Source organism: Nicotiana tomentosiformis, chromosome 11, assembly GCF_000390325.3.
Source record: "Nicotiana tomentosiformis chromosome 11, ASM39032v3, whole genome shotgun sequence".
Taxonomy (NCBI): Eukaryota; Viridiplantae; Streptophyta; class Magnoliopsida; order Solanales; family Solanaceae; genus Nicotiana; species Nicotiana tomentosiformis.
This window is the reverse complement of record NC_090822.1, coordinates 9,575,297-9,600,579: the sequence shown is the minus strand read 5'-3', so window position 1 is coordinate 9,600,579 and position 25,283 is coordinate 9,575,297. Positions and strand designations below refer to the sequence as shown.

The window sequence follows — 25,283 nt, the reverse complement described above, 5'->3', positions numbered from 1 at the left end:
CACATGCTTTAAGGGTTTATGGTTTTTGGAGGTTCCTAGTTAAAGCTTCTAAATAAGCAAAGTATGAATTACAATGAAAAACTAATATAAAGATACAACTCAACTAAGGACAAACAAAAGACTTGCTGTAGGAATTGGTCCGTAGTAGTGTTGTACTTTGTTTTTGATGCACTTGTGACTTCAATGCTTGATTATCAGATCTTGAGTGTGTGAATTATTTCACAAGTGTTCAAGTGATATTTTGTTGTAATGCTTCTTGTTAATATCCTTTGGATGATGTAAACACTTGGTTGGTAAAAAGCCCTTTCCAATGGGAAATGACTGCTGCACTGTTTCTGCACTATAGCATGTACAGTGCAGGCAGTCACTTTCCAACTGTAGAGTTGACTTCGTACTGCTGTTAGGGAAACTCAAAGGGATCAAGTCCCTGAGTTGATTCTTTTCTGTCTGAAGTCATACAGCACACATTAGCTTGAGTCCGTTGATAGAGATATATACCAAGTGTACATCATGTCCTTTATCTGGTTCTTATTAATAAGTTTGTTAGATCATCAAAACATAAATCTAAGATACTTTAAACCCATCAATTTTCCATTTTTTGATGATGACAAACTTAAAAATTGAAAACCATTTGTAGAACACGATAAACCAGATAAAGTACCAGGAACTTCACAAGTTCCTCCTGACTCTATGCTTCCCCCTTACTCAGATGCCCCTATCTTCCCCCTTTTGGCATCATTAAAAATACAAAAGCAAGTAATCAGCATAAAAAAGTCTAGCCCAGCTAACTCATGCCACATGTGTGCACACAATATGTTAGAAAAGAGAAACAGAAAAACACAAGCATTTAACAACAAAAAGAGAGTCTTCATTGATTTATAAGACATAAGCCTCGGCCAAAAAGCAGAGGCAAGTTTGGACTGTTGAAAGCGGGAGCAGTTCAGGTGAAATCCATCCACATCACAAAAAAGATAAAAATAACTACCACAAGTCATCAAAACAAAAGAGAGAAACTTGACACTGGTCACTGGCACTGGTCACTGGAAGATATTCCTAGGGAGCACTAGAGGAAGAAGGCTTGGAGGAGGCCACAAGAGTGTTGAGAACAAGGTCAATCCGAGCATTTGTAGACATCTGCTCTACGAGCAGTTTCTCTCGCAGGTTCTCCACCTATTTCCTGAGCTCAGCATTTCCTTTTGACAGACGAGCAACTTCTTCACTTGATGAACTGGAAGGTCCCGGTGCCCCTATAGCCTGACTTAGCTGAGTTTCGAGAATGGCATTCCTTGCCTTCAGCTTCCTGATCTCCTCTGTAGCACTATTCTGGGCATTGATCAGCTGGGAGATCGTCGAAGTGCTGCCCATTCCTCCAACCTTTTTAACACATTCACATTCCTCCAGTGTAATTTTCGAGAAGGTCTGTTTCCTGGTTCCCATCTTGGGTTGTCCTAAGGGCACATTAAAAAACTTGAAGACACGCGTGAGAAGAAAGCCATAAGGGTGTCCATGGTTCCCATCCTTGAAAGCTGCCACTTTCTGCATATGTTCAATCATAATGGCAGGCAAATTGATAGAGCGAAACTCATCCAATGCTTCCATTAAGTATAGATCAGACCAGGATATGATGGACCTTCTCTCAGCACGAGGGAGCAGAACCTTATTAACCAACTCAAATAACAGTTGGTACACAAAAAGCAGAGCCTTCTTGTGTACCCGTTCCCCATGATGGACATCTTTCTCTTTCGCAATGGCGCGCCTAAAATTAGAGCCACAAGCACCTCTCACAGATGACACCCCTTCAGATGGAACCCTGAGAATGTTTCCCAACATAGTAGCATCTATAACAATATCCACATCATTCACTAGGACACAGAAGTGGTCATCTTCAATAGTGAAGAGTTCAGCATAGAAACTTTGGACCTCATCCTCATACACCTTAGACACATCCTTTTTGAACAGATGGCCCCGCTGCTGAAATTCCACCATCTCAAGAATTTTTCTCATACCTGCCATTTTCAAAAATCTCTGGGTCAAACGTGCGACCCCACAGTACCTTCTGGTACCGCAGCCTTTCTTGCCCAAGTACACTTACACTTTTTACCCTTTTGACAGAACCGGGTGCCCCAACAGTTTTCAACTTTCTTTTACCAGACTTCTCAATGGACTTACCCTTGCTACTTGATTTCACCAGAATATCATCATCAGACATTGATTGTTCCTCCACAACTTTTTTAGACTTGATACTACCTTTCACAGACTTTTTACTTGATGTTTCAACAGCTTCCTTTGAAGCACTCTCAACAGATTATTTCTTTTTCTGAGATCTCTTAACCAGGGAACTTGGTTCCTCTTGAGCATCCTCATCCACTTCCACTACAGGTATACTTTTGTCACACACAATTTCCCCGTCCTTCACCAGCCTCTTCTTCTTTTTCTTGCTACTCTTTTTGCTTTTCTTCAAGGAAGACTCAAAAGCCTCCTTCTGTTGCAACCTTGTGGTAGGTCGCTTAGGAGGGGGCTCAAGAGTGACCACGTGGCTTTCTAATCTTAAAGTGTGCACTGAGAACCACATCATCATGTTCATCCTCATCACTATATCTCACAACGGGAAGGATGGACTCCAATGGTTCAGCATCAAAGTGCGGAGATGGAGAAGGATCGAAGCTGACCTGGGAAGATGATTCCTGACCTGTTTCCTCAGGGAGGGGATCAGGTTCATCAGCAGGGTTTCCAGTAGCTTCTTCAGGTGCAGAATATCCGAAGAGCACCATTGTTCCTTCTTCTCCTAAGAGCGGAGTCCCTTCCCCCTGAGACTCAGGCATGGAAGAAGTTACCTCATTCACCAATCTCTCGGCAGCAATGGCCAACATATTTTTTATGGCCTCCTTTTCCTGAGGTTCCATAGCAGCAGCGGCAACCAGAGGACTAGCACACTGATCAGTATCTTCCTCGGACACCCCTTTTCCTTGTTAAGTTTCACCCTTTTCTTCATCCTTGTTCTGTTCTTTGAGAGTATCAGGCAACAAAGAAGAAACACTATCTATTTTTGGTGCTTCTGAGTCCTCAACACTTAAGGAAGGAGTGGAATCAGGTTTGGGTGTTTCTGGGTCAGCAATGGTGGAAAAGGGGACGTTTGGTGGTGTTTCTAACATGGCGGATGAGTCAAGGGTTTTCTCTTCAGAGGTAGGTAGGTTTGATTGCTCTTAAGCCATGGTAGATAGTTGGGTAGAAGGTTCTGGAAGAGTGGAAAGAGAGAAGGATGATCGCTTAAGGTTAGGAGGTATAGGGGTTTTAAGGAGGGAAAGGATAATTATGAGGGAAGAGAAACGGGTTTTGAAATGGCTGTAGGTTTGTGGGAAGATGCAACGTTGCAGAGGGAAGTGAAAAGATTTGAAAGAAAATACGTGATATACAGGGTCTGAAAAGGTGGATGACGTGGCAGTTAATTTTGTTTCTTTTGAGATATGCATGAAAAAAATACAAGACTACTAACCTGTGGTACAAGAACCAGGTTCTTGACCGGTCTTTCGGAAAAGATTTTTCAACTCTCTTTTATTGCTCATGCATTGTTTCTTCAGCTTCTATAATTACCATCCGTGTCTACCTGCAATGGTATAGAGGTGAGTTAGGCTTGGCCGGAAAACACTTTAGCTAGATTTACCTGAATGTAACTTTCATAGCCATATGGAGAGGAACCAGGTTCTCAATTAGGCTTGATTAACCCCAGTGCCATCCTGTTTTTCTTAAAATGTTCCATGCTCAGAGTTTTGGTGAAGATGTCTGCAATTTGGTCTTCTGTACTACAGAACTTCATGCAAATAAGCCCCTTCTCCACATTGTCTTTGAGAAAATGATGTCTCACGTCAATGTGCTTGGTTCTCTTGTTCTGGACCGGATTCTTTGCCATGTTGAGTGCACTGGTATTGTCACATAGAAGAGGTACACAATCAGTGTATACTCCAAAATCCTCCAATTGTTGTTTGATCCACAAGAGTTGGGCACACCAAGAAGTTGCAGCAACATATTCTGCTTCAGCTGTTGAGAGAGCTACAGAGTTTTCCTTCCTTGTGCCTCATGAAATCAGACAGGATCCTAGGAAGTGAGCCATTCCGGATGTTCTTTTCCTGTCCACCAGATAACCTACATAATCTGCATCAGTGTGCCCAACAAGATTAAAATTGTCACTTGAAGGGTAATACAGAACCATGTCCTGTGTTCCCTTAGGATATCTCATAATCCTTTTGGCAGACTTTAGGTGAGATTCCTTGGGGTTTGACTAGAACCTTGCACATAGCCCGATACTGAATACAATATCTGGTCTACTGGCAGTGAGATAGAGGAGAGATCCAATAATGCCTCGATACATTATTTGATTTACAGAAGAGCCAGATTCATCCAAGTCCAGTCGAGTGGCAGTGGCAATGGAAGTGTCGATCGCTTTTGATGCTTCCATATCGAACCTCTTCAAAAGCTCCTTGATGTATTTCTGATGACTGATACAGGTTCCCTTCGTGGACTGCTTCACTTGAAGACCCAAGAAAAAGTTCAGCTCCCCCATCATGCTCATCTCAAACTCACTTCCCATGAGTTTTGCAAATTCCTCACAAAATGAGTTAGTTGTTGCCCCAAAGTTAATATCATCAACGTATACCTGAACAATGAGCAGGTTCCTTCCTCGTTTCTTCAGGAACAGAGTGTTGTCAATTTTTCCTCTTGTAAAGCCATTTTCTAAGAGAAACTTTGACAACCTTTCATACCAAGCTCGAGGAGCCTGCTTCAAACCATACAGTGCCTTGTCCAATTTGAACACATATTCAGGATGTTCATGACATTCAAAACCTGGAGGTTCCTTAACATAGACTTCTTCCTTGAGAAAACCATTCAAAAATGCACTTTTGACATCCATTTGGAACAAGGTGAATTTCATATATGATACAAAGGCAATGAGAATTCCGATGGCTTTCATATGAGCAACTGAAGCGAAGGTCTCATCATAATCAATCCCTTCCTCCTGATTGAAGCCTTGAACAACTAGCCTTGCCTTGTTCCTTTCAAATTGATGCAGCTCTTCTTGTATAGCTGTGATTCAGTCTGCATCCTTCAAGGCTTCCTTAATATTTTTGGGTTCTATTTGGGAGAGGAAGGCTGAGAAGGCAAGTGAACTTCTTGCTTTTGATCTAGTTTGGACTCCAGAATCAAGGGGGGTGATTATATTATCGAGGGGATGGAAGTTTTTGTGTTTCCAGTTTGGCACTTGAATATCATTAGTGGAGGAACTAGGTAATCCTGACTTGCTCCCTTGCATTCTTCTTTTTGCTACCTGTGGAGTACTTTGAACTGCATCAACCACTCTTTCTTCAACTTCAATGGTTGTGATTTGGGTACCTGGTTCCTCTTGAGTTGGAGTGGATGAGGTTGCATTGCCTTCATTTGTCTCATTCACTTGACTCATCATATCTGCCTTTCCATTTGCCATATCAATGATTTCTCCTGGAACCAGCAGTGGCTCACTGTCTTGATCATCTTTGTTGCTCTTCTCACCAGATGAAAGGGACTCATTAAAGATTACATGAACACTTTCTTCCACACACTGAGTCCTTTTATTGTAAACTTTGTAAGCTTTGCTTTGAGAAGAATACCCCAGAAAAATTCCTTCATCGCTTTTGGCATCAAATTTTCCAAGCTGATCCTTTCTATGGTTTAGAACATAACACTTGCACCCGAACGTTCTTAAGTGAGTTAGCTTGGGCTTCCTTCTATTTAGCAGATCATAGGGAGTTTTGTTCAAGAAGGATCTGATCATGCACCTATTCACCAAGTAGCAGGCAGTATTTATGGCTTCTGCCCAGACATTTTTGGCTATCCCACTATCAATAAGCATTGTTCTAGCTATATCTTCAAGGGTTATGTTCTTCCTTTCTACAACTCCATTTTTTGTGGAGTTCTTGGAGCTGAGAAGTTGTGGGTGATGCCATTTTCACTGCAGAATTCATCAAACTTAGCATTGTCAAATTCTGTTCCATGATCGGATCTGATGCAAGCCACTTTTGATTCCATCTTCACTTGAATTTTCTTCACAAAGGCTACAAATACTTCGAAGGTCTCATCCTTTGTTATGAGAAACATCGTCCAAGTGAATCTTGAGTAGTCATCCACTAACACAAAAATGTATCTTTTTCCTCCCCTACTTGGCACTCTCATAGGGCCACATAGATCCATATGAAGTAGTTCAAGTGGCTTTGATGTGCTAACATCCTTCTTTGGCTTGAATGAAGATTTCACATGCTTCCCTCTAGCACAGGCATCACATACTTTGTGCTCTTTGAACTTTGAATTTGGCAAGCCACGAATCAGGTCCTTCTGTATCAGCTTGTTCAGAAGAGAGAAGCTTTCATGTCCCAGCCTTCTGTGCCACAACTCGACATCATTATCAACAGCTTTCACGCAGCTCATGTCACCACTTTGTAGGGACTCGAAATCTGCAGCGTAGATGTTCTTGTATCTTTTGGCCACAAGTACCACTTCACCAGTTACCAAATTAGTAACTGTGCATATCTTTGAAAAAAACTCCACTTTGTTTCCCTTATCACAAATTTGAGAAACACTCAAGAGACTGTACTTCAGACCATTGACATAATACACGTTCTCGATTGAGTGTGAGAGAGACTTTCCAATTTTTCCAACACCAAGAATGTACCCCTTTTTTCCATTTCCAAAGGATACATTCCCTCCTTGCAGGGCTTTCAGTGAAAGGAAGTCCATGGTATTCCCAGTCATGTGCTTAGAGAATCCACTATCCATGATCCATTATTAACTGCTTCCTCTCACTGCTCCCTGCACAAGGAATTCAAGGGTTAGATTTAGGAACCCAAACAAGTTTGGGTCCCTTGTAATGAGAAAAGGGATGAATGAGAGCTCTTCTAGTCCATACAGGCAACATGCGTTTTTGTGAGTGGCACCTGGTCCTCTTCCAGTAGTTACTTTTTTAGCAAAAACTTTATTTTTCTAAACGGACTGGACTCTGGCTTGGCAATTTTCCTTGAAATGTCCATTGTTCTCATAGTGGGTACAAAGCCAGTTATCAGGTACAGTGACGTACTTGCTATGAGGGTTATAGGGAACTTTCTCCCTTTGGAGCCCAATTCCCTGCATGTTTCTACCATTGTTAAAATACATGACAGTAATAGCATGTGAGGACCAGGTCCACTTAAGAGATTTCTCAAAATCATTTTTTACTTTTTCCAATTCTGCTTGAAGCTGCCTATTTTTCTCAAGCTCAGCACATAAACTAGTTTTCCCAATATTTAGCTCATTTTCAAGTTTAATATATGCCTCACTAGCAATTTCCTTTCCTTTTTTAGAATTTCCAGGCCTAGAGTCTGCTTTAAGTTCCTCAATTGTCTCCTCTAGGTCTGCAATCACCACAAGGAGATCATCTCTTTCTTGCTCAGTGATAGCAACTTTCTCCACTAAGGCATTTTTTATTTACTAAGGTTCTCAGTGGTTTCTTTCAAGTAAACTACAACTACGATCAAATCATCTCTTTCATGTTCTACACTAGCAATTTTTTATGTTAGAACCTTCTTTTCATTTTTCAGATTTTCTATGGTTTCCTTCAGGTCAACTATACAAACCACCAAGTCATCTCTAGTCTGCTCAGCATCTCCTAACTATATGGTTAAGGCATCCTTATCACTCACCAGACTATGATATGCATCAATCAATACATTAGCTAATGACATGAGTTTTTTATTAGGATAGGATTTCAGATTTCTCTAAACATCCCTAAAATTTACCTCATCATTGCCATCGTCTTCATCATTGTCTGACTGAGCCACCAAGGCAAATATTGAATCATATTCATTTGCTTCACTTTCAACTGCCAACATGGAGCTATCACCTGCATCATTTTCTTCTTCAGACTCACTGAAGGAGTCTCCCCATGCTGCAAGAGCTTTCTTCACAACATTGTTAGCTGTGTTTTTTCTTTTGAAGCGTTTGTCAGGAACCGAGTTCCTCTTGGCTGCTTTATCAGAGTTGTGCTTGAAATGTTCTTGCTTCAGAAGAGGACAGTCCTTGATGAAATATCCTAGCTTTCCATACTTATGACAGAGGTCATAATTCTTTGGTTTGCTGCAACTACCTCTTTTTGGTATACCTTCATTCATTCGAACTATTTTCTGAAACCTTCTCGTAAGGTATGCCATATCGCTATCCTCCTCACTCGAATCATTGTTTTCAGCTTTGAGTACCGGGTCCTTCTCCTTCTTTGGTCCTCTTCTTTCATTGTCCTTCTTTCTCTTCATCTCATAGGTCTTTAGATTTTCAACCAGCTCGCCCATAGTCAGTGTTTGCAAATCCTTGGCTTCAGTAATAGTGTTCACCTTACTCTCCCAGGAGCTGGGTAAAACGCTAAGAACTTTTCTCACGAGCTTGTTCCTAGGAATGATTTCTCCAAGAGAGTGTGGCTCATTTATAATGGAAGTGAATCGAGTATGCATGTCTTGAATGGATTCATCATCCTTCATTTTAAAGAGCTCATACTCAGTGGTGAGCATGTCGATCTTGGACTGCTTTACTTGAGTGGTTCCCCCATGTGTCGTTTGTAGAGCTTCACATATCTCCTTAGCGGATTGATAGGCTGAGATCCTATTATATTCACCAGGTCCTATGCCACACACTAAAATATTTTTGGCACGAAAGTTCTTTTCTACAGCTTTCCTGTCGGCATCATTGTACTCTTTCCTAGTTTTTGGCACCATTACAGCAGGTTCTCCTACCTTCTTTGTTGGGACGTATGGACCATCACAAATAACATCCCATAACTCGGAGTCTTCTTCCATTATGAAGTCATGCATTCGAGTTTTCCACCAGCCATAGTATTGACCGTTGAATCTCGGGGGCATATAGGTTGATTGTCCTTCCTCGAGGTTTGGTGGAGCAGCCATGGTAAGGATCCTCTCTAAGTGTTAACCTTTTAGAAAGAACCCGCTCTGATACCAATTGATAGAATGCATGAGTCCACCAAACTGTATAGAGACCTGGTCCTATACCAGTTCCCACAGAAATAGCTAATGAACCAGTAAATAAATGACACAGGAGATTTTACGTGGAAAAATCTCCTGCTCAAGGGGATAAAAAATCATGACCTACACTTGTAGGATTTCAACTTCACTACTTGAGCAATCTTTAGATTACAACCTATTGTAACCTAGGAATTAAACTCTTAATCCCTCACTAACTTGTAATACACCTATTACAAGTCACTTTGCAATACACCTATTACAAAGACTTCAACTCATAACTAACTCTAGTCACGACACAAACTCTAAGGGTTTATGATTTTCGGAGGTTCCTAGTTAAAGCTTCTAAATAAGCAAAGTATGAATTACAATGAAAAACTAATACAAAGATCTCGTAGGAACTGGTCCGTAGTAGTGTTGTACTTTGTTCTTGATGCACTTGTGACTTCAATGCTTGATTATCAGATCTTGAGTGCTTGAATTATTTCACAAGTGTTCAAGTGATGTTTTGTTGTAATGCTTCTTGTTAATATCCTTTGGATGATGTAAACACTTGGTTGGTAAAAAGTCCTTCCCAATGGGAAGTGACTGTTGCACTGTTTCTGTACTGTAGCATATACAGTGCAGGCAGTCACTTTCCAACTGTAGAGTTGACTTCGTACTGCTGTTAGGTAAACTCAAAGGGATCAGGTCCCTGAGTTGATTCTTTTCTGTCTGAAGTCATACAACACACATTAGCTTGAGTCCGTTGATAGAGATATATACCAAGTGTACATCATGTCCTTTATCTGATTCTTAACAATAAGTTTGTTAGATCATTAAAACATAAATCTAAGATACTTTAAACCCATCAATTACTTATCTTACATTTAGGTGCTTTAATGCAAACTATACTATATTTGTGCTTAATTGAGTTTATTTTATGTGTAGATACGTTGGAGACGAAATTGGAAGCAAAGTAGAGATTTTATGTGTATTTTATATACTACAAGAATGAAGTTGTGATTATTTAACCAGGGGACAAAAGAAATCAAAACAAGACAAAAGAAGAATTGAAAGAAGAAAGGCAAGAAACGAGAAAGAGAAAAGAAATTGAAAAGTGAGTTGAACAAATTGAAACAAAACAGAATTTTAAACGAAGCAGCAACAGGCATCGCAGGGGATTTTTCTCGCGGAGGATTTTGCGGCGCACAGTGGAAAGCGAGCTGCAAAGCTCGCGCCGCCAGGGGTATAGCGAGAAGAACCGCGCGTTAGAGCTCGCGCCGCAAGGTCTCTAGCAAGCATAGGGCTGGTAAGTGGGCCGATCTCGGGCCTAAACGGGCCAAGTGGCCGGTCCAAACGGTCCCGGGCCCGTCCCAAATTAAACGGGCCAAACGGACTTTTTGTATGGACCGGACCGGGACCGTTTGGTCCCGGGCTAAACGGTCCCGGCCCACGGGCTAAATGGGCCCAACATATATTTTTTTTTAAAAAAATTTAAATAGATATTAGAGACAAAAGGATGTTAAAAAAAATATCTAAGGCAATGCTTTGTAAATTTTATTATAGAATTATGACCTAAGTTTTATTTAACATCCTAAATTTTAATATTCAATATTTAATATCGAATATATATAATATATAAGATATATATATAGTATATAAGATGTATATATAGTATATCGATATAAGATGTATATATATATATATATAAGCTATATTCGATAAGCTATATATACATCTTATATACTATATATAAGATGTATATATAGTATAGTATATATATTAAATGTATATATAGTATAGTATATATATTAAATGCTTATATACTATATATGTATATATAGTATAGTATAGTATATATATTAAATGTATAATATATATATATCGATATAAGATGTATATATAGTATATTTATATATAAGCTATATTCGATATGCTATATATACATCTTATATACTATATATAAGATGTATATATAGTATAGTATAGTATATATATAAAAGTTATATTCGATAAGCTATATATACAGCTTATATACTATATATATAATGTATATATAGTATAGTATAGTATATATATTAGTCTAAAGACAAAAGGATATTAAAAATAATATCTAAGTCTAAAGATAAAAATATTGTAAAGAGATATGCCTTGTAATTTTATTATAGCATTAAAAAATATGGCAATATCTTTCTTAGTCTTCATCCCCCTATGGAATGAGCACAACAAGGTGAAAAATAAACTTCCTCCATTCCCGAAAAGTATTTTTCTTTGTCCTTCCACCATTCCAAAAGAATAAAGGAGCCGTCGGGATTCACTTCCTCAATTTTCTGCGACAAATAAACTTCAAGCTCATTTAGTTGTGAAAAATCACTACTACTAGAACCTTGAGAACCCCTAAACCCCGCCCAAGCACTAAGTGCTCTTACTCTCGCAGTTCTTTTAGATGATTGAGAATCAGAAGATGAATGAGTTGGAACATTTGGTCTAGCATGATTTAATGCAACTTGATAAGTATTAAAAATAGTTTGAGCATTTATTCTAATTGAGGCTATTGTTTCCGGAAGTTGAGACAATTCCTCATCTTTAAGTGCTAAATCATTATAAACAGTTTCATACCAAAAATGAGGACCTCCTAATTTCATACAAGGATTTAACAAAGCAGAAACACCATAAATAGGGGGAATAGGGAAAAAATATTTTTGAAACTTTTTTCTCATAGAATCAATAGCAAGTTTATAAATTTCCCTACCCTCTGAAAAATGAGCAAACAAATTTGCAAGTTCTGCAATATAAACTAAACAGTTAGAAATAGTAGGATAATATTGCCCAAAAAATTCATTTGTAGCGATATGAAATTTTTCTAAAAATTTTACAAGGTAATCACAGTCGTTATCACTTCTACCAATATCAGTTGTAATAGCAACACGATAATTTATATGAGTAAATAAATAACATAAATATTGTTCATATTCATGTTTATATTTATAAATATCGCTCTTTACGGTTGTGCGAGAAAAACCTTTATAAGTAGGATTAAAAAAAATTCTAATATAATGCACAAAGTTAGGATCAGAAGGAAAACTATAGGGTAAACACATAACAGTTACCATTTTTGCCAATTTTTTCCGATCTTTTTTTGGATCATAATATAAAATACCACCCGGTAATAGTGTTAATTTTCGGTTGAAATTGATTTGAACCGGTACTAGGGTCAACCTGACTAGGAGTAGGTAGACTTTTTCCGTCGGCCAAAGCTTTCAGACGAAGATACCTCACTTTATCTTGAGGGTGTTTTATTATGTGTCTAGCCAAAGTTTGTGTCTAGCCAAAGTTCACGTCCCCCCTCCCCCCGCGATCCAAAATATTTAAAAACTAACTCTGTGCCATAAGTTTTACACTTAGCCTTATTTTCTGGAATTAGTTGAGTAAAAAATGACCAAACGGGAGATGTTTCCGTCCGTTTGCTAGGTTGTCTAGAAAAAGTAGGGGTAGTAACAGGAGTAACAAATGGGGCATCATTTGGATTAGCAGGGTTACCACTAGTTGGGTTAACATCAGGAGCAGGACTAGTTGGTGTATCATCATCCGATTGAGTTTCATCAAAATCTATTTCCTCGTCATCATTTTCATCAATAGTTGGATTATAATAAAGAGCATTCATTAATTCATGGTCTAATTGTTCACCAGATCTAATATTATGGCAAAATTGACTTTCAGTAAATTGTAATAAACTATTATCGCTATCAAGAATAGTAGGTTTAGGACGTATATGGAGTTTGGTTCGGGGAGCCCGGGGCAGTGGGGGAGGAACAGATTGAGCACTACATTCGTCACTCTTGGATTTTTCATTATTTTTACCAATTTTTTTTTAAGGAAGCCATCTTAATTAATAAAGTAATAGAAAATAAATAAAACAAACAAAATTATAATATTAAAACTTAAGAGTTGGAACGAGTTTACCGAATTGACGAACAACTTGTTGGAAATTGATTATCGTTGAAGATTTCAATTCACCAACTTCACAATTGTTTCACAAATTGTAATAATAAAGTAAGCAATAGTAGCAATTATAGAAGAAAATTAGAGAGAGATTGTGATAGATTGATGATTTTGTAAGAAAAAATGAAAGAATGATGGGGTATTTATAGTTGAAAATAGGGAAAAAGTGTAATTATAAAAAGTTTGGGATTAAAACAAAGTTGGGGGAGGGTTAAATGCCTATTTTATAAATAGCCAACAGCTATTTTTGACAGCCCAACAACTATATTTAAAAAAAAAAAATTAAAAAAAAAGCAGTTGGGACCGTTTGGCCCGCTAAGGGACCGGGCCGGTCCCGGGCCCTGGCGGGCTAAACGGTCCCGGGCCTGACGGGCCCAAATCATAGGACCGGCCCACGAGACCGGCCCAAATCATAGGACCGGCCCAAGTCCGCTAAAATCGGGCTTTAGCCCGTTTGGCCCGCGGTCCCGGGCCTGGACCGACCCACTTGCCACCCTTAAACGAGCATGTTCCGGATTTTTAGTGCATATTTTGTCTCCTATTTGGTTTTGGACTTGTTTATTTCGTTTGGGTCTTTTTCCAACATATATAAATAGTCATTAAATACCAATTTTGAGGGAGAGACCGACTTTGGGGATTTGACCTACGGAGGCAAGAACACACTAGGAGCAAGGCGGGGAATTCTTTTACGAATTTTTTACTTCTTTCTTCCTATTTTCATTATTGGTTATGAATTCTAGTATTGTAGTTTTGTATACTATTATGAATAGCTAATTTGTTATCTAGAGTTTTAATAGAACCTTTTATAGGATAAATTCTTGTTATGTTTCTATATAATTGAGTCGTTAAATTTCTCTACTTGTTCAACTACGTGTCTATTGTTGTTGATTGAATGACCATCAATTGACTGTGCCTATTTAGTATGTATTGCTTGGAAAATGGTACATATTTAGGTAGTTATTGAACAACATCACTCCTGACATATATGAGGAATCAATACGAAGGGTTTAAAGGTGGGAGTAGGAATAACGAAACCTTGGTGCGATCTTAGTGAGCAGTAAACTAGTGCCAGCTAGCGTAGTTCGGAAGAATATATCTAGTAAATTATGGTAGTTGCTCGGAAGAGAATTATGACACCTGAAGTACTCACGATCAGTAGAAAATACTTAGGCGAAATTATAGAAGGCATAGCGGGAAGGATTCCGACAATTGGAAAAATCATAACTCTAGACCTCCTTAGTCTTGTCTCAATTTTCATCCTTGTTAGTTGATAATTTTAGTGCTTTATAATAGCTGTTAGTTAATTAGTTAGAAATAAATATTATAATCTCTATAATTAGGAGATTGTTTGGACTTGTGTTTCTTAGCAATATTGAACAGCGGTAGCTAAGCCTTAGTTCTCTGTGGATTCGACTCCGGACTTGTAAACCAAATTATATTTGCAACGACCGCTTAATCCTTTGTATAAGGCATAATTGGGCGTGATCACGGGTCCACCACAATCTTTATTGATAGCGCGGAGTAACCATTAAACTACCACAATAAATGTTACATACCATAACGGTCACTAAGCAAATAATGAGCATAAATCTGTTGCCATCATATAATGTGACTATATATAGGTAATAAGATAGGCGAGCAATGAAGATCCATTAAAGAAAAAGGTACTCATTATAGGAATTTTAAATAAGACCATTATCTGCCAAATTCACTATAGACTAGCCTATATATTTCATAGTATTATTATTTACTTACCAATGTTGGTGAGGAGATGTATCCTTTTCTCTTCTTTTTTTTTTTTATCTTTGGTGTTAAAGAAAGTCGCAAAGCCTTTCTGATTGAAAAAATATATATAATACGTGGTAATTATTTAAATTGGGGAAAAAATTGCATTGTTAGTATAAATTATTACCCTTTTGGGAAATGTAACATGATTAAATTTGAGGTATATAAGCATTCTTGAAAAAAATGATCATTGTGTAGTATCCTTAGTGATTACTCCACTAACTATTTTACAATAATTCATTCACAACATGAGATCTTCACTTTCAAGTCTATAGTTATCATTATGTTTGGATGTTGGTAGTTGTGACGTGCAGTTTTTGACGAAGAAATAAAATATCCTCAATCTTTTTCATCTCTTATTTTTGTGTTTTTAATTTTTATATTTATTTTTGGTGTTGAAGAAAATCGCAAAGCCTAATTACAAAATTTCCTACCTCTTTATCAATTTATCAACATCTTATGTACAACAACAATAACATATCCAGCATAATTCATTGTCCGTTTGGAATAAGCCCGCACGATTTTTCTCAAAAGGTCTCACACCATTAAAAGTGTTCAACTCCTTATAAGTAGTTTTCTTTTTCTTTTTCTTTTTTTTCACTTTCCACACGTAGGACTTCGTTTACACACACCCAACAATCATCCCCTTGAACTAAGTTCTACATGACTCGTCACCATTGATGATTTGGAGATTAATTGTGTGCTACCCACATGAGCTTGAGTATTTACAGTCACCGAAATCCAGAGGATGTGTATGTGTCTTCAAAACATACGGGTAAAGGTCGTAAACCCCGCAGACGGACAAAGACACTAAACCGGGCCCCATGCCATACACCGCCATCTCCATAGTGCCGCCAAACCATTGGTTCTGATACCATTTGTTGGGCTAAAAAGGTCCAAAAATACTTTTAACATGGCGTGATATTGTTTGCTTTAGGTCAAGTCCGCACGATTTTCCCCAAAAGGTCTCACACAATTAAGAGAGTCCTAACTTCTTATAAGTAGCTTCTTTTTCTTTTTTACTTTTCACGTAGGACTTTGTTCACACACACACAATATTGTGTACACAAACCTTTCTTATCATGTGGAGATAGAGAGGCTACTTCTGAATACCCTCGGCCTAAGGACAAATGAAAGAAGCAGTAACAACAGCGATATAATAAGATAACTGAAGCAAAACGATATACTCTCTCCATTTCAATTTATGTGAACCCATTTCTTTTTAGTCCATACCAAAAAGAATGACCCCTTTTCATATTTTTAAAATAATTTACTTTTATGCAATGATTTATAGTCATACAAAATATCAGTGCCTCATTTTATGCCATAAATTTAAAAATCTTCATTTTTTTCTTAAATTCTGTACCTATTCAAATAAATTAAAAGGGATGGATGGAGTAATAAGTAACGACAACTTATGTACATTTCACGTTAAAAGATAAACAAAGAAATTTGTGTGTCAGTTCCATTAATCATTCTTGAAAATATATTAACCCAACTAGATCTAATACATGGTTATCACTTAGCATTTTGCTTAAATCACTTTTGGGCATTCCCCTATTAAATTGCAAAAGCTTGTTATCTAATTATACTTAATTTATCTATTAACTTCCTAGTTTCCCTTATTATTACTCTTCCCAAGAAAGCAATGTTTTATTTCGCATTCAAAATATTTTAATTAGTCCATACCAACTTCTTGTACCATTCAAATTCAATTCAAACCAAATAAATTAGTGAAATAGCACCATACCAAGTGTACAAACACTAGCACTAAATGACAAATACTTAATATTCCAACCCATATTTCCTGCAATTGGTTTTAGTATTTAAAACCCTTTTTTCTTTTTTTTCTTTTTTGTGTTACTCCTTTTTATCTTTCTTAATTCGAGGGTTTATCGAAAACAATCTCTTTACTTTTTTAAAATAGGAGTAATATCTACGCACACATTATCCTTTCCAAACTCCATTTATGAAATTACACTGTGTTTTTTGTGTCGTAAACATAAATATATTACAGAGAGCAACTGGTGCCAGTTCTTTCCATCCTTCAATTAAATTGAGTCAGAAATTCCTGCAAACATGCTCTAAAACCAAACCAATGAATAGCATCTTGCATTTATTTAATATTGATTATTATAAAGTACTAAATTGTACCAGTATTTGTGACGGGTGGTAATATTCAAGATTCCAAGAACATGACATTACTGATTTGGTTGGTTGTGAATTACGATATTGTAAGCACACATCTTGCTAGTATCTAGCAAGATTTGTTTGTTTTCTCTTGTTGAAGTCATATTAGGCATATAAACTATGTTATAAAGAAAATTGACATATTTGTACTATTAAGAACATGGACCAACACCCCTCGCACCCCCCTCCCCTCCCCTCCCCCCTCTCCGATCTCCCAAAAAGACAAGAAATAAAGGGATAAATATACGTGGTGTTGAATAAATTTGCGCGCATCTCGACTATTTTATCGAACACCTATTTATCCATCAAAGTTTAGTCAAATAGTAAAACATCACCTAATTTTTTTTTAACTCTATTGGACTTTGTATCCTGATTTCTATCATTTTCACTCACTTTATTGACCATTAAGTCAGTACAATAAAGGACTAAATATATATAGTGTTCGAACCAAATTGTGCGTATTCCGGCTATTCATCGTACCTCCCTTTGTCTATCAAAGTTTAGTCGGAAAGAAAATCACCTAATATTTTTTTTTTTAACTCTGTTGGACTTTGAACCTTGATTTCTATGAATTTCACTCTCTTTAGTGACCATTATACCAGTGCAATAAAGGACTAAATATATATGGTGTTCGAACCAATTTGCGTGTATATCGATTTTTTCACCGAACACCTATTACCTCCCTTTTGTCCACCAAAGTTTAGTAATATAGGAAAATATCACCTAACGTTTTTTAACTTTGTATCCTGATTTTTTTATATTTTTACTCACTTTATTGACCGTTAGACCAATGCAATAAAGGACTAAGAGCTCGTTTGGACATAAGAATTATTTTATTTTTTTTTAAAAAGTTCACTTTTTTTTAAATCAATATTTTGTCATAAAATTTTTAATTTTCACAAAAATTTCACTCAGATCACTCACAAAAATTCAAAAATAACCCAAAATTATATTCAAATCCAAACAAAACTCTACTTTTCAAATATGCTTAAAAAAAATGCTTCAAATCTTATGTCCAAACGCCCACTAAATATGAAGGACCTAGAACATGAAAAGCATCTTAATGATTAAGGTAGCAAAGATTCATAGAACGTAGCAACAGAGAAAATTAGTCAAAAGTGATTAATTATATTAATGTTGGAGGAGTTAAAACAATGTAAACTTCTTGTCCTATATATACAGTGACACATACTTCATGAAAAAGACAACTAGAGAAAGTGGTCCTCCTATGGTTTTTCTGCAATTACTGTTTCCAAGAATTGTAATATGGAACCCCACATACTAATGAGAAAATTTTTGCCTCTGTAAGTGTATTCACTGAAAAAGGTGACTTATCTCATTTTTTTTTTTTGGATATATAAAGAAACTCTCTTTGTAAACAGCTTCCTGCAGAAATAAATAACGGGGTAAGTTGGGTACAACATACCATTATCGTCTGATCCTTCCCGCGCATCCTGCAGACTCGCTACTCGTATCCCAGAGCAGGTGGCCTATGGTTATCAAACTCCCGTAGTGCTACCGGTTGGGGGAGTTAAAGCTACTATTGCCGCGCAGCCTGAGTAGTGGCGGACGCACGTGTTGGCAAGTGGGTTCAACTGAACCCGCTTCATCAAAAAATAATATTGTTTATATGTATAAATTAGGATTAAAGCAGCGTAAATTTTGTATAAATATTTTATTTGAACCCATTTGACAACTATTATTTTACGACTAAAGTTATGTACTTCTAAGATTGAACCCGCTTGCATAAAATCCTGGGTCCGCCACTGAGCCTGAGGATAGGCCCGTGATGTCGCATATAGCGGGAGCTTAGTGCAAGTTTTCAGTCTTGGTTGGTTCCACCTATTTTTGCCCGCGATGTCGGGCGTAGCTGGAGCTTAGTGCACTGGGTTACCCCTTTTTTTTTCTAAAGAAAGTGTCTTTGGATGCTATTCTATGTCATCTAGCAAGCATCTAGTATTTTTTCCTATGAACTTTAACAGAATGGATTCATAACATGAAGAATAACAAGGCTAAATTTATGACACAACCAAAAGTGCCAAAGAATTGGTAAATACAAATGGAAATGAATTTCAAAGAATTGGAAAACACAAATGGAAATGAATGGAAAAACTATTTTTTTTTCCTTCATCAAGGGTCAAGCAAGTCTATTTTGTACTACAACTTAAACCTTTGCAAGTGGAGATGTTAAAAGGAAAATGAGAAACATGGCATAAAGCAACAAAACAAAAATATTGGACTAATGTACAATTCCTCTTGTGGCAACACAAGAAGGAGAACTCAAAACACCAAAATGAAGAGAGGTAAAAATCTATGAATTGAGCCAATGTTTCTGTATCCTCAAATCTTCATTGTGCAGGCTCAATATCCTTCAGCAGTCCAACTACTTGATGCATGCTCGGTCGTTTCGCAGGAACTTCAGCTGTGCATAAATAACCAATTTTCAAGGCTTCTAGTATTTGTGTCTGCGATGCAGTTCCACGAATTTTTGGATCGATAACTCTTGATCCCTCGTTGTTCCTTACTAATCCTCTAACCCAACCAACCAAATCAGCATCCTTGTCTTCCGGATAATCATCTTCAACTGGTTTTTTCCCGGTTATTAGCTCAAAGAGGATGACTCCAAATCCATACACATCTGACTTTGGTGTTGGATATTTCGGGGAGCTGCTACTCTCTGGCTGAAGAAACTCTGGGGGAATATATCCAGGTGAACCGCGAGTTATCTCATCCTCGAGTCCGGTGCCAAAAATCTTGGCCAATCCAAAATCAGATAATCTTGGTTCCAAATTTATATCAAGATAAACACTGCTAGCTTTGACATCTCTATGTATAATTGGAGGCGAGCAACCATGGTGAAGAAACGCAAGGGCTCTAGCCGTGCCAAGCGCAATCTTGTGCCTAAATCTCCATGTTGTCAACAATCCTTCAGAACCAACATTCTGAATACTGTTATTATCATCCTCTTCCCATGTGTCCGTGCTCCAGTCCTCGGTAGTTTGAACCCCGAGTGGCAGGTCATGTAGCAAATTCTGCAAGTTTCCATTCTCCATGTAATCATAAATGGCAATTCTTTGCTCGCCAGCCAAGCAGTACCCAGTCAATGGCACAAGATTCGGATGTTTTATCCGGCCAAGATACTCGAGTTCTCTTGCTGCTTCATGATCTGTCATTGTCGAACCGTGAACCAGAACTTTCACTGCCACATGAATCCCACCTGGTAAAAAGCCTCTATAAACTGGACCAAACCTCCCTTCAGCTAACAATGTACCTCGATCGAAATTAGAAGTCGCAGACAAGAGGTCCACGAACGTGAAATTCAACAGTGGCTTCTCAAAAATCACCACGGGTACTGAGTTAGCTTGCTTAACATCAGCAACCCAAGTGGTTGAATCAGTCTGAAACGAAAAGGGGCCGGAAATAGTCTGTTCTTCTTTGTAAGAATTCTGTTTAACCGCCCATATTGTGGTTTTCCTTCGACAACCAAAAGCCAAGAACAACAACCCCAAAAGCAGAAACACCATAGAGAAAGTTAAAGCCAATGCAAGTTTGAGTCCTCTATGTTTTGGAGCTTTCCTATGGAAGAGAGCAGGATTGGCAGCGATTGGACATCCATTTGATGACCCAATGAAAGCTGATCGGAACGTTTGAGGGGAGAATTCAGAAGCACACAAGGTTAGATTGTTATAAGAAAAATTGAACCTTTCCATACTTGGGAGTTTCTCTAGAAGTGGCAAAGGGATATCACCAGTCAAATTGTTGTATGAAACATCAAGAACTTGGAGATTTCTATTGCTTAGTACAGGAATGCGGCTACTCAGATGGTTTTCGGATATATCAAGGATTTTCAAGCGACTCAACGACGAGAGCTCTTGAGGAATATGGCCAATCAAACTGGTTCCAGACAAATTAAGATACTCTAAACCAGATAACATATCAACTTGTGGAAATTCTTGTGGTAAAAATCTATTATGCGCAAGATTAAGGTACAAGAGTTTTTGAGCATTGTTCAACTCTTTAAATATCTCTCCACTAAGCTGATTCTCAGATAAATCAAGATAAACCAAATGAGACCAATTGAAACTGGAACTGAAGTTTACCTGAGAAATATGACCTTGAAATTGGTTTCTACTCAAATCAATCACTTCCAATGGCCCCTCAAAAACACCAACAACAGAACCCTTAAACAAATTTCCTGAAATGTTGAGATGAGTAATAGAAACCATCCCTAACAAATCCGAATCTTTCCCATTAATCTCATTTTCTGCAAGATTCAAGAGCTTAAGCTTTGGAAATGCAGCACCAAAACCATCATGTAAACCACTAAGTCTATTTTCTGAAATATCAAGAAATTCCAAAGAATGACAATTCAAGATTCCAAAAGGCAAATCTGACTCAAACCCATTCTTACTAAGATTAAGAGAATGCAATCTTGAAAGTGAGCTAATGGCTTCTGGAATTTTACCAGAGAAATTGTTAACAGAAAGGTCCAAGATTTCAAGCTCACCAAAATTGCCTATATTACTTGAAAGGTCATTAGAAATGTGATTATGTGAGAGGTTAAGGTACTTAAGTGAACCTAAACTCCAAATATCAGAAGGCAAACCAGTGAGATTATTGTGACTCAGATCCAAATACTGAAGCTTTGTGAGTTTACCTATAGTATTATCAGGAATAACACCAGATAAACCAAAACTTTTAGCTGTCAAATTGATAATATTTTCTTCCTTTGAATCACATCCTACACCTTTCCAAGAACAAAAGTGAGCTGAAAAGTTGTGAACTTTACCCATCTTTTGTAAGAAACCAGAGACAAAGAAACCATCAGTATTTGGCTGCTGACAAAGCAAAGGCCTAAATAACACTGTTAAAACCAGAAAAAAACCAAGAATCCCAATTCCCATTTTTGGGATTCAACTGTTAAACTCAGAGAGAAAAAGAGAGAAAACCAAAACCCCTCTAACAACACCAAAAATCTCTCTTTTTTCAGAACTTCAAAAGCACCATATTTTGACTAATAAAACTTCTTCTACTTTCCAAGAATCAGCAAAAACAAACACTTACTATATTTAGCACCACAAACCCACAAAGCCAAGAACTTCAAGAACAGTATAAATTGGCTAAAAGTCAAGAACTTTAACAAGAAAAATGCTTAAAAATCAAATCTTTAAACAAGAATTCAGAAGATAATGGGATTTTCAGAGGACAACTAAGATTTTGGGGTTTCTAAAGGAAGAATGAATAATGTGAACTTACTTACCTTGTTGCATCTCTACTAATGAAGCCAACACATACAACAACATAAATGCTTTGTCTTTGTGTTTCAACAAGACAAAAAAAGAAGTTCAAATCTTTTAAAAATAAAATAAAATATAAACAGGAGAGGCTAATGGGGGCTATGGAGAAGACAAAGGTAAAGAAAAGGAAGAAAAAGATACTTAGAAAATTGACAGTGTTGTGTTGTGGTAAAAATGTTAGGGGGTTTCATAAATGGAAATGAGAGTTGGGTTGGTGAAGTTAGTAGTAAAGGTGTTGGATGGGAATTCAATGATTCTGCATTATGTTCATTCATACATATCATCATTTACTTCATAGCAAGTGGAAATACAAATACTATACAGCAATGGTGGCACTATATTGGTCTATTTTAATTAAAGATTTAAGTTAGATACACTAATATTGTGAAGATCTTGTGTACTATTTGTGAAGTTTAACATAAGATAGCAGCTTTTTTACTGTTTTTATCATAGTATTATTAATATTTATCATAATACCTTATAAAGTTATATGAAGGGGATTCTTGGCGTAACTAGTAAAGTTGTTGGCATGTGACCAGGAGGTCACTGGTTCGAGCCGTGAAAACATTCTCTTGCAGGAGATCCTTGTGGTTCGGCCCTTCCCGAACCCCAAATATAACAGAATCTTAGTGCACCGAGTTGCCCTTTACGGTAAATATTTTGATCAATATTTAATTTATAATATCATAAAATTGGTGGCTAGCCTAATATCATAAGTGAAAGTTTACGGGTATAATTGGTGACTAACCTAATTTTTTAGAGTTTAAGCTATGTACTAACGGTGTAAAAAAATATATAATTAAATCGCTTATTACATAATTACAAGTAACAATTGATCAACATTAATTAGTAATGTGCTAAAATTGATAACTAGCCTAAAATCACAACTGAAAATAATAATAATTATGTCAATATATTTTTATATAATCAATGTATTACATCTTACCATTCAATGAATAAAAAAACTAATTTAATGGAGAAAAATAAATAAATGGGATCATCAATTTATGAACACTTTAGTCGTAAAGAATATCTAAAGGGGAAATAATAAAAATTTCTAGAGGACTATCCAAAAATTAAAAGATTTGCTCTCTTTTTCCTACACTTTTTATGGCTATTCAAGAAGGAGAGAGATTCAATATTTCTTTACTATTTTTGGTGTTATATTCTCATTGACTTTTTGGTTTTGTACTCCAAATTCTGGAAGATCTCCAAAGACCAATAATTGTGGAATTGAAATATTTTGCATATTTTGGTGTGATTTTAACAATTGCGAAAATAAATGCCTGAAATTTGGCTGTTGCCCTTTGATAGTAGCTGATTATGCAATTATAATTTTATTTTTTTATATTTATTTTATTTTTTAAACTATAATATTCTGAGTCATAAGATACGTGTGATGTGCAAACAAAGACAATGCATGATCAGCCAACTACAACACTAAATGCATATTCATAGTATTGTTGATTTTCCCAATTTATTTAAAGGGCTATATGATTTGAATAATCCAATTAGTTATAATTTATTTTGTACTAATTATAAATTAAATAGTTTTACACTGGCAGTTAATTTAACGTACTCTTCTACTTTATTCAGACTTTACATCCGAAAGGAAAGCCGTCTCTCGTCAATTCGGAACACGCATCGTAATCGTACTGCTATACAAATATTCCATAAAAAGCGAAGCAATCTCTACGTATTGTTCATTTACGAAAGCTTTCAGTGTACTATTAAAACTATCGAGAGAGTATCAAATGTTGACGATGACGAAGATTCCCGGCTTTCAGTGGGCAGATAAGTTCACAAATGAAAAATTGGATAGTAACGATTGAGATAAGTGCTTACGATTTACTTGAAATTAAGACGTAATTTTTGTAATTTTTGTAATTGTGTTGTATTAATCTCCTTTATGGTGAGAAATTTGTAGGTATTAGTTAAGAGTGATTTCTACCATTTATGACAAACACTAATTTAAAGAAAAAAAGAAAAAAACAATTTAATGAGAAGTGTGCGAATGAAGTAAAATAACTCAAACCAAAATGGTAACGTTGCCAATTTCATTGACTAAAAAGGGTACAGATTTATTCATTCAACTATCATATATATAATTAATAATTAAGACGATTACTTTCTCTGTTTCTTTAAATAAACTACCAAGTAATTGATATATTACCATGTATTTCCCTATTATTAATTACTTCAACCACAAGTTTAGTCCTATGCAATATATGTAAAAGATCTATTATCTTAATTTTCCTTTTCTTGTACTTCACTTTTTTTATTAAACCTATCAACATATTATCTTTATTTCTTTCCTGTTATTATCCAATCAACATTATATTTGGCTACAGATAAATTCCAAAACTGAGCATTTGTCTGAACCGAATATTCTAAGAAAGCACATTGGCTAATTTTTGGGCAAATATCACTTTTAGCTTGCGACTTAAACTATTTATATTCGGTAGCCGTAAAAATATATAAAATTTTATATTTTTTTATGTATAACATACAGAAAATATATATATATATATATATATATATATATATATATATATATACATTTTTTCATATATTACTTTGAGAGAGACTATATAGTGTCATTTTCTCCTAATTTCTTCTCCGATTATCCGCATTAGAGTTCGGCTTATCTGGATTCGCGTGGCGTAAGGCCCATTAAAGAATAAAACATTCCTTGCTGGGTTTTTTTTCATTTTTATCACTTAAACATGAAATCTTTAATTAACAGTGAAAAAATCTTATGTATCTCACTACGACCTTTGGTGGTAACATATTGACTAATTAAGAGAAGGGAAATATGACTTAAGCCCGTGATTTGGCATTTTTCACCCAATCCACTGACTATGACACTGTTTTGGTATACAAAATATTCTCTGAATTTTGACTGACACATGTAAAAACTATCGATTCCTGCCTGTTTGAGAATTTCAACTTAAATTAATATGAATATTATCTGGGTGTGTATTTTATATTATATCGAGTGATG

The 25,283-nt window shown here is 36.5% G+C and overlaps 2 protein-coding genes across 2 annotated transcripts; both read right to left on the bottom strand.

The window, feature by feature from the left end:
- Positions 1–7,005: 7,005 nt before the first annotated feature.
- On the bottom strand, positions 7,006–8,948 carry LOC104109537 (uncharacterized). The gene is made up of 3 exons (XM_070188754.1): positions 7,797–8,948; positions 7,701–7,704; positions 7,006–7,469 (listed from the first exon to the last, which is right to left on the bottom strand). The coding sequence occupies exons 1-3, from the start codon at positions 8,946–8,948 to the stop codon at positions 7,006–7,008; spliced, it is 1,620 nt and encodes a 539-aa protein (XP_070044855.1).
- Positions 8,949–19,076: 10,128 nt separating this feature from the next.
- Positions 19,077–22,565, bottom strand: LOC104114539 (probable LRR receptor-like serine/threonine-protein kinase At2g24230). The gene has a single exon (XM_009625009.4). It carries the CDS (start codon positions 21,884–21,886, stop codon positions 19,331–19,333), a length of 2,556 nt encoding a protein of 851 aa, XP_009623304.1. The 5' UTR covers positions 21,887–22,565; the 3' UTR covers positions 19,077–19,330.
- Between the last annotated feature and the right edge of the window lie 2,718 nt (positions 22,566–25,283).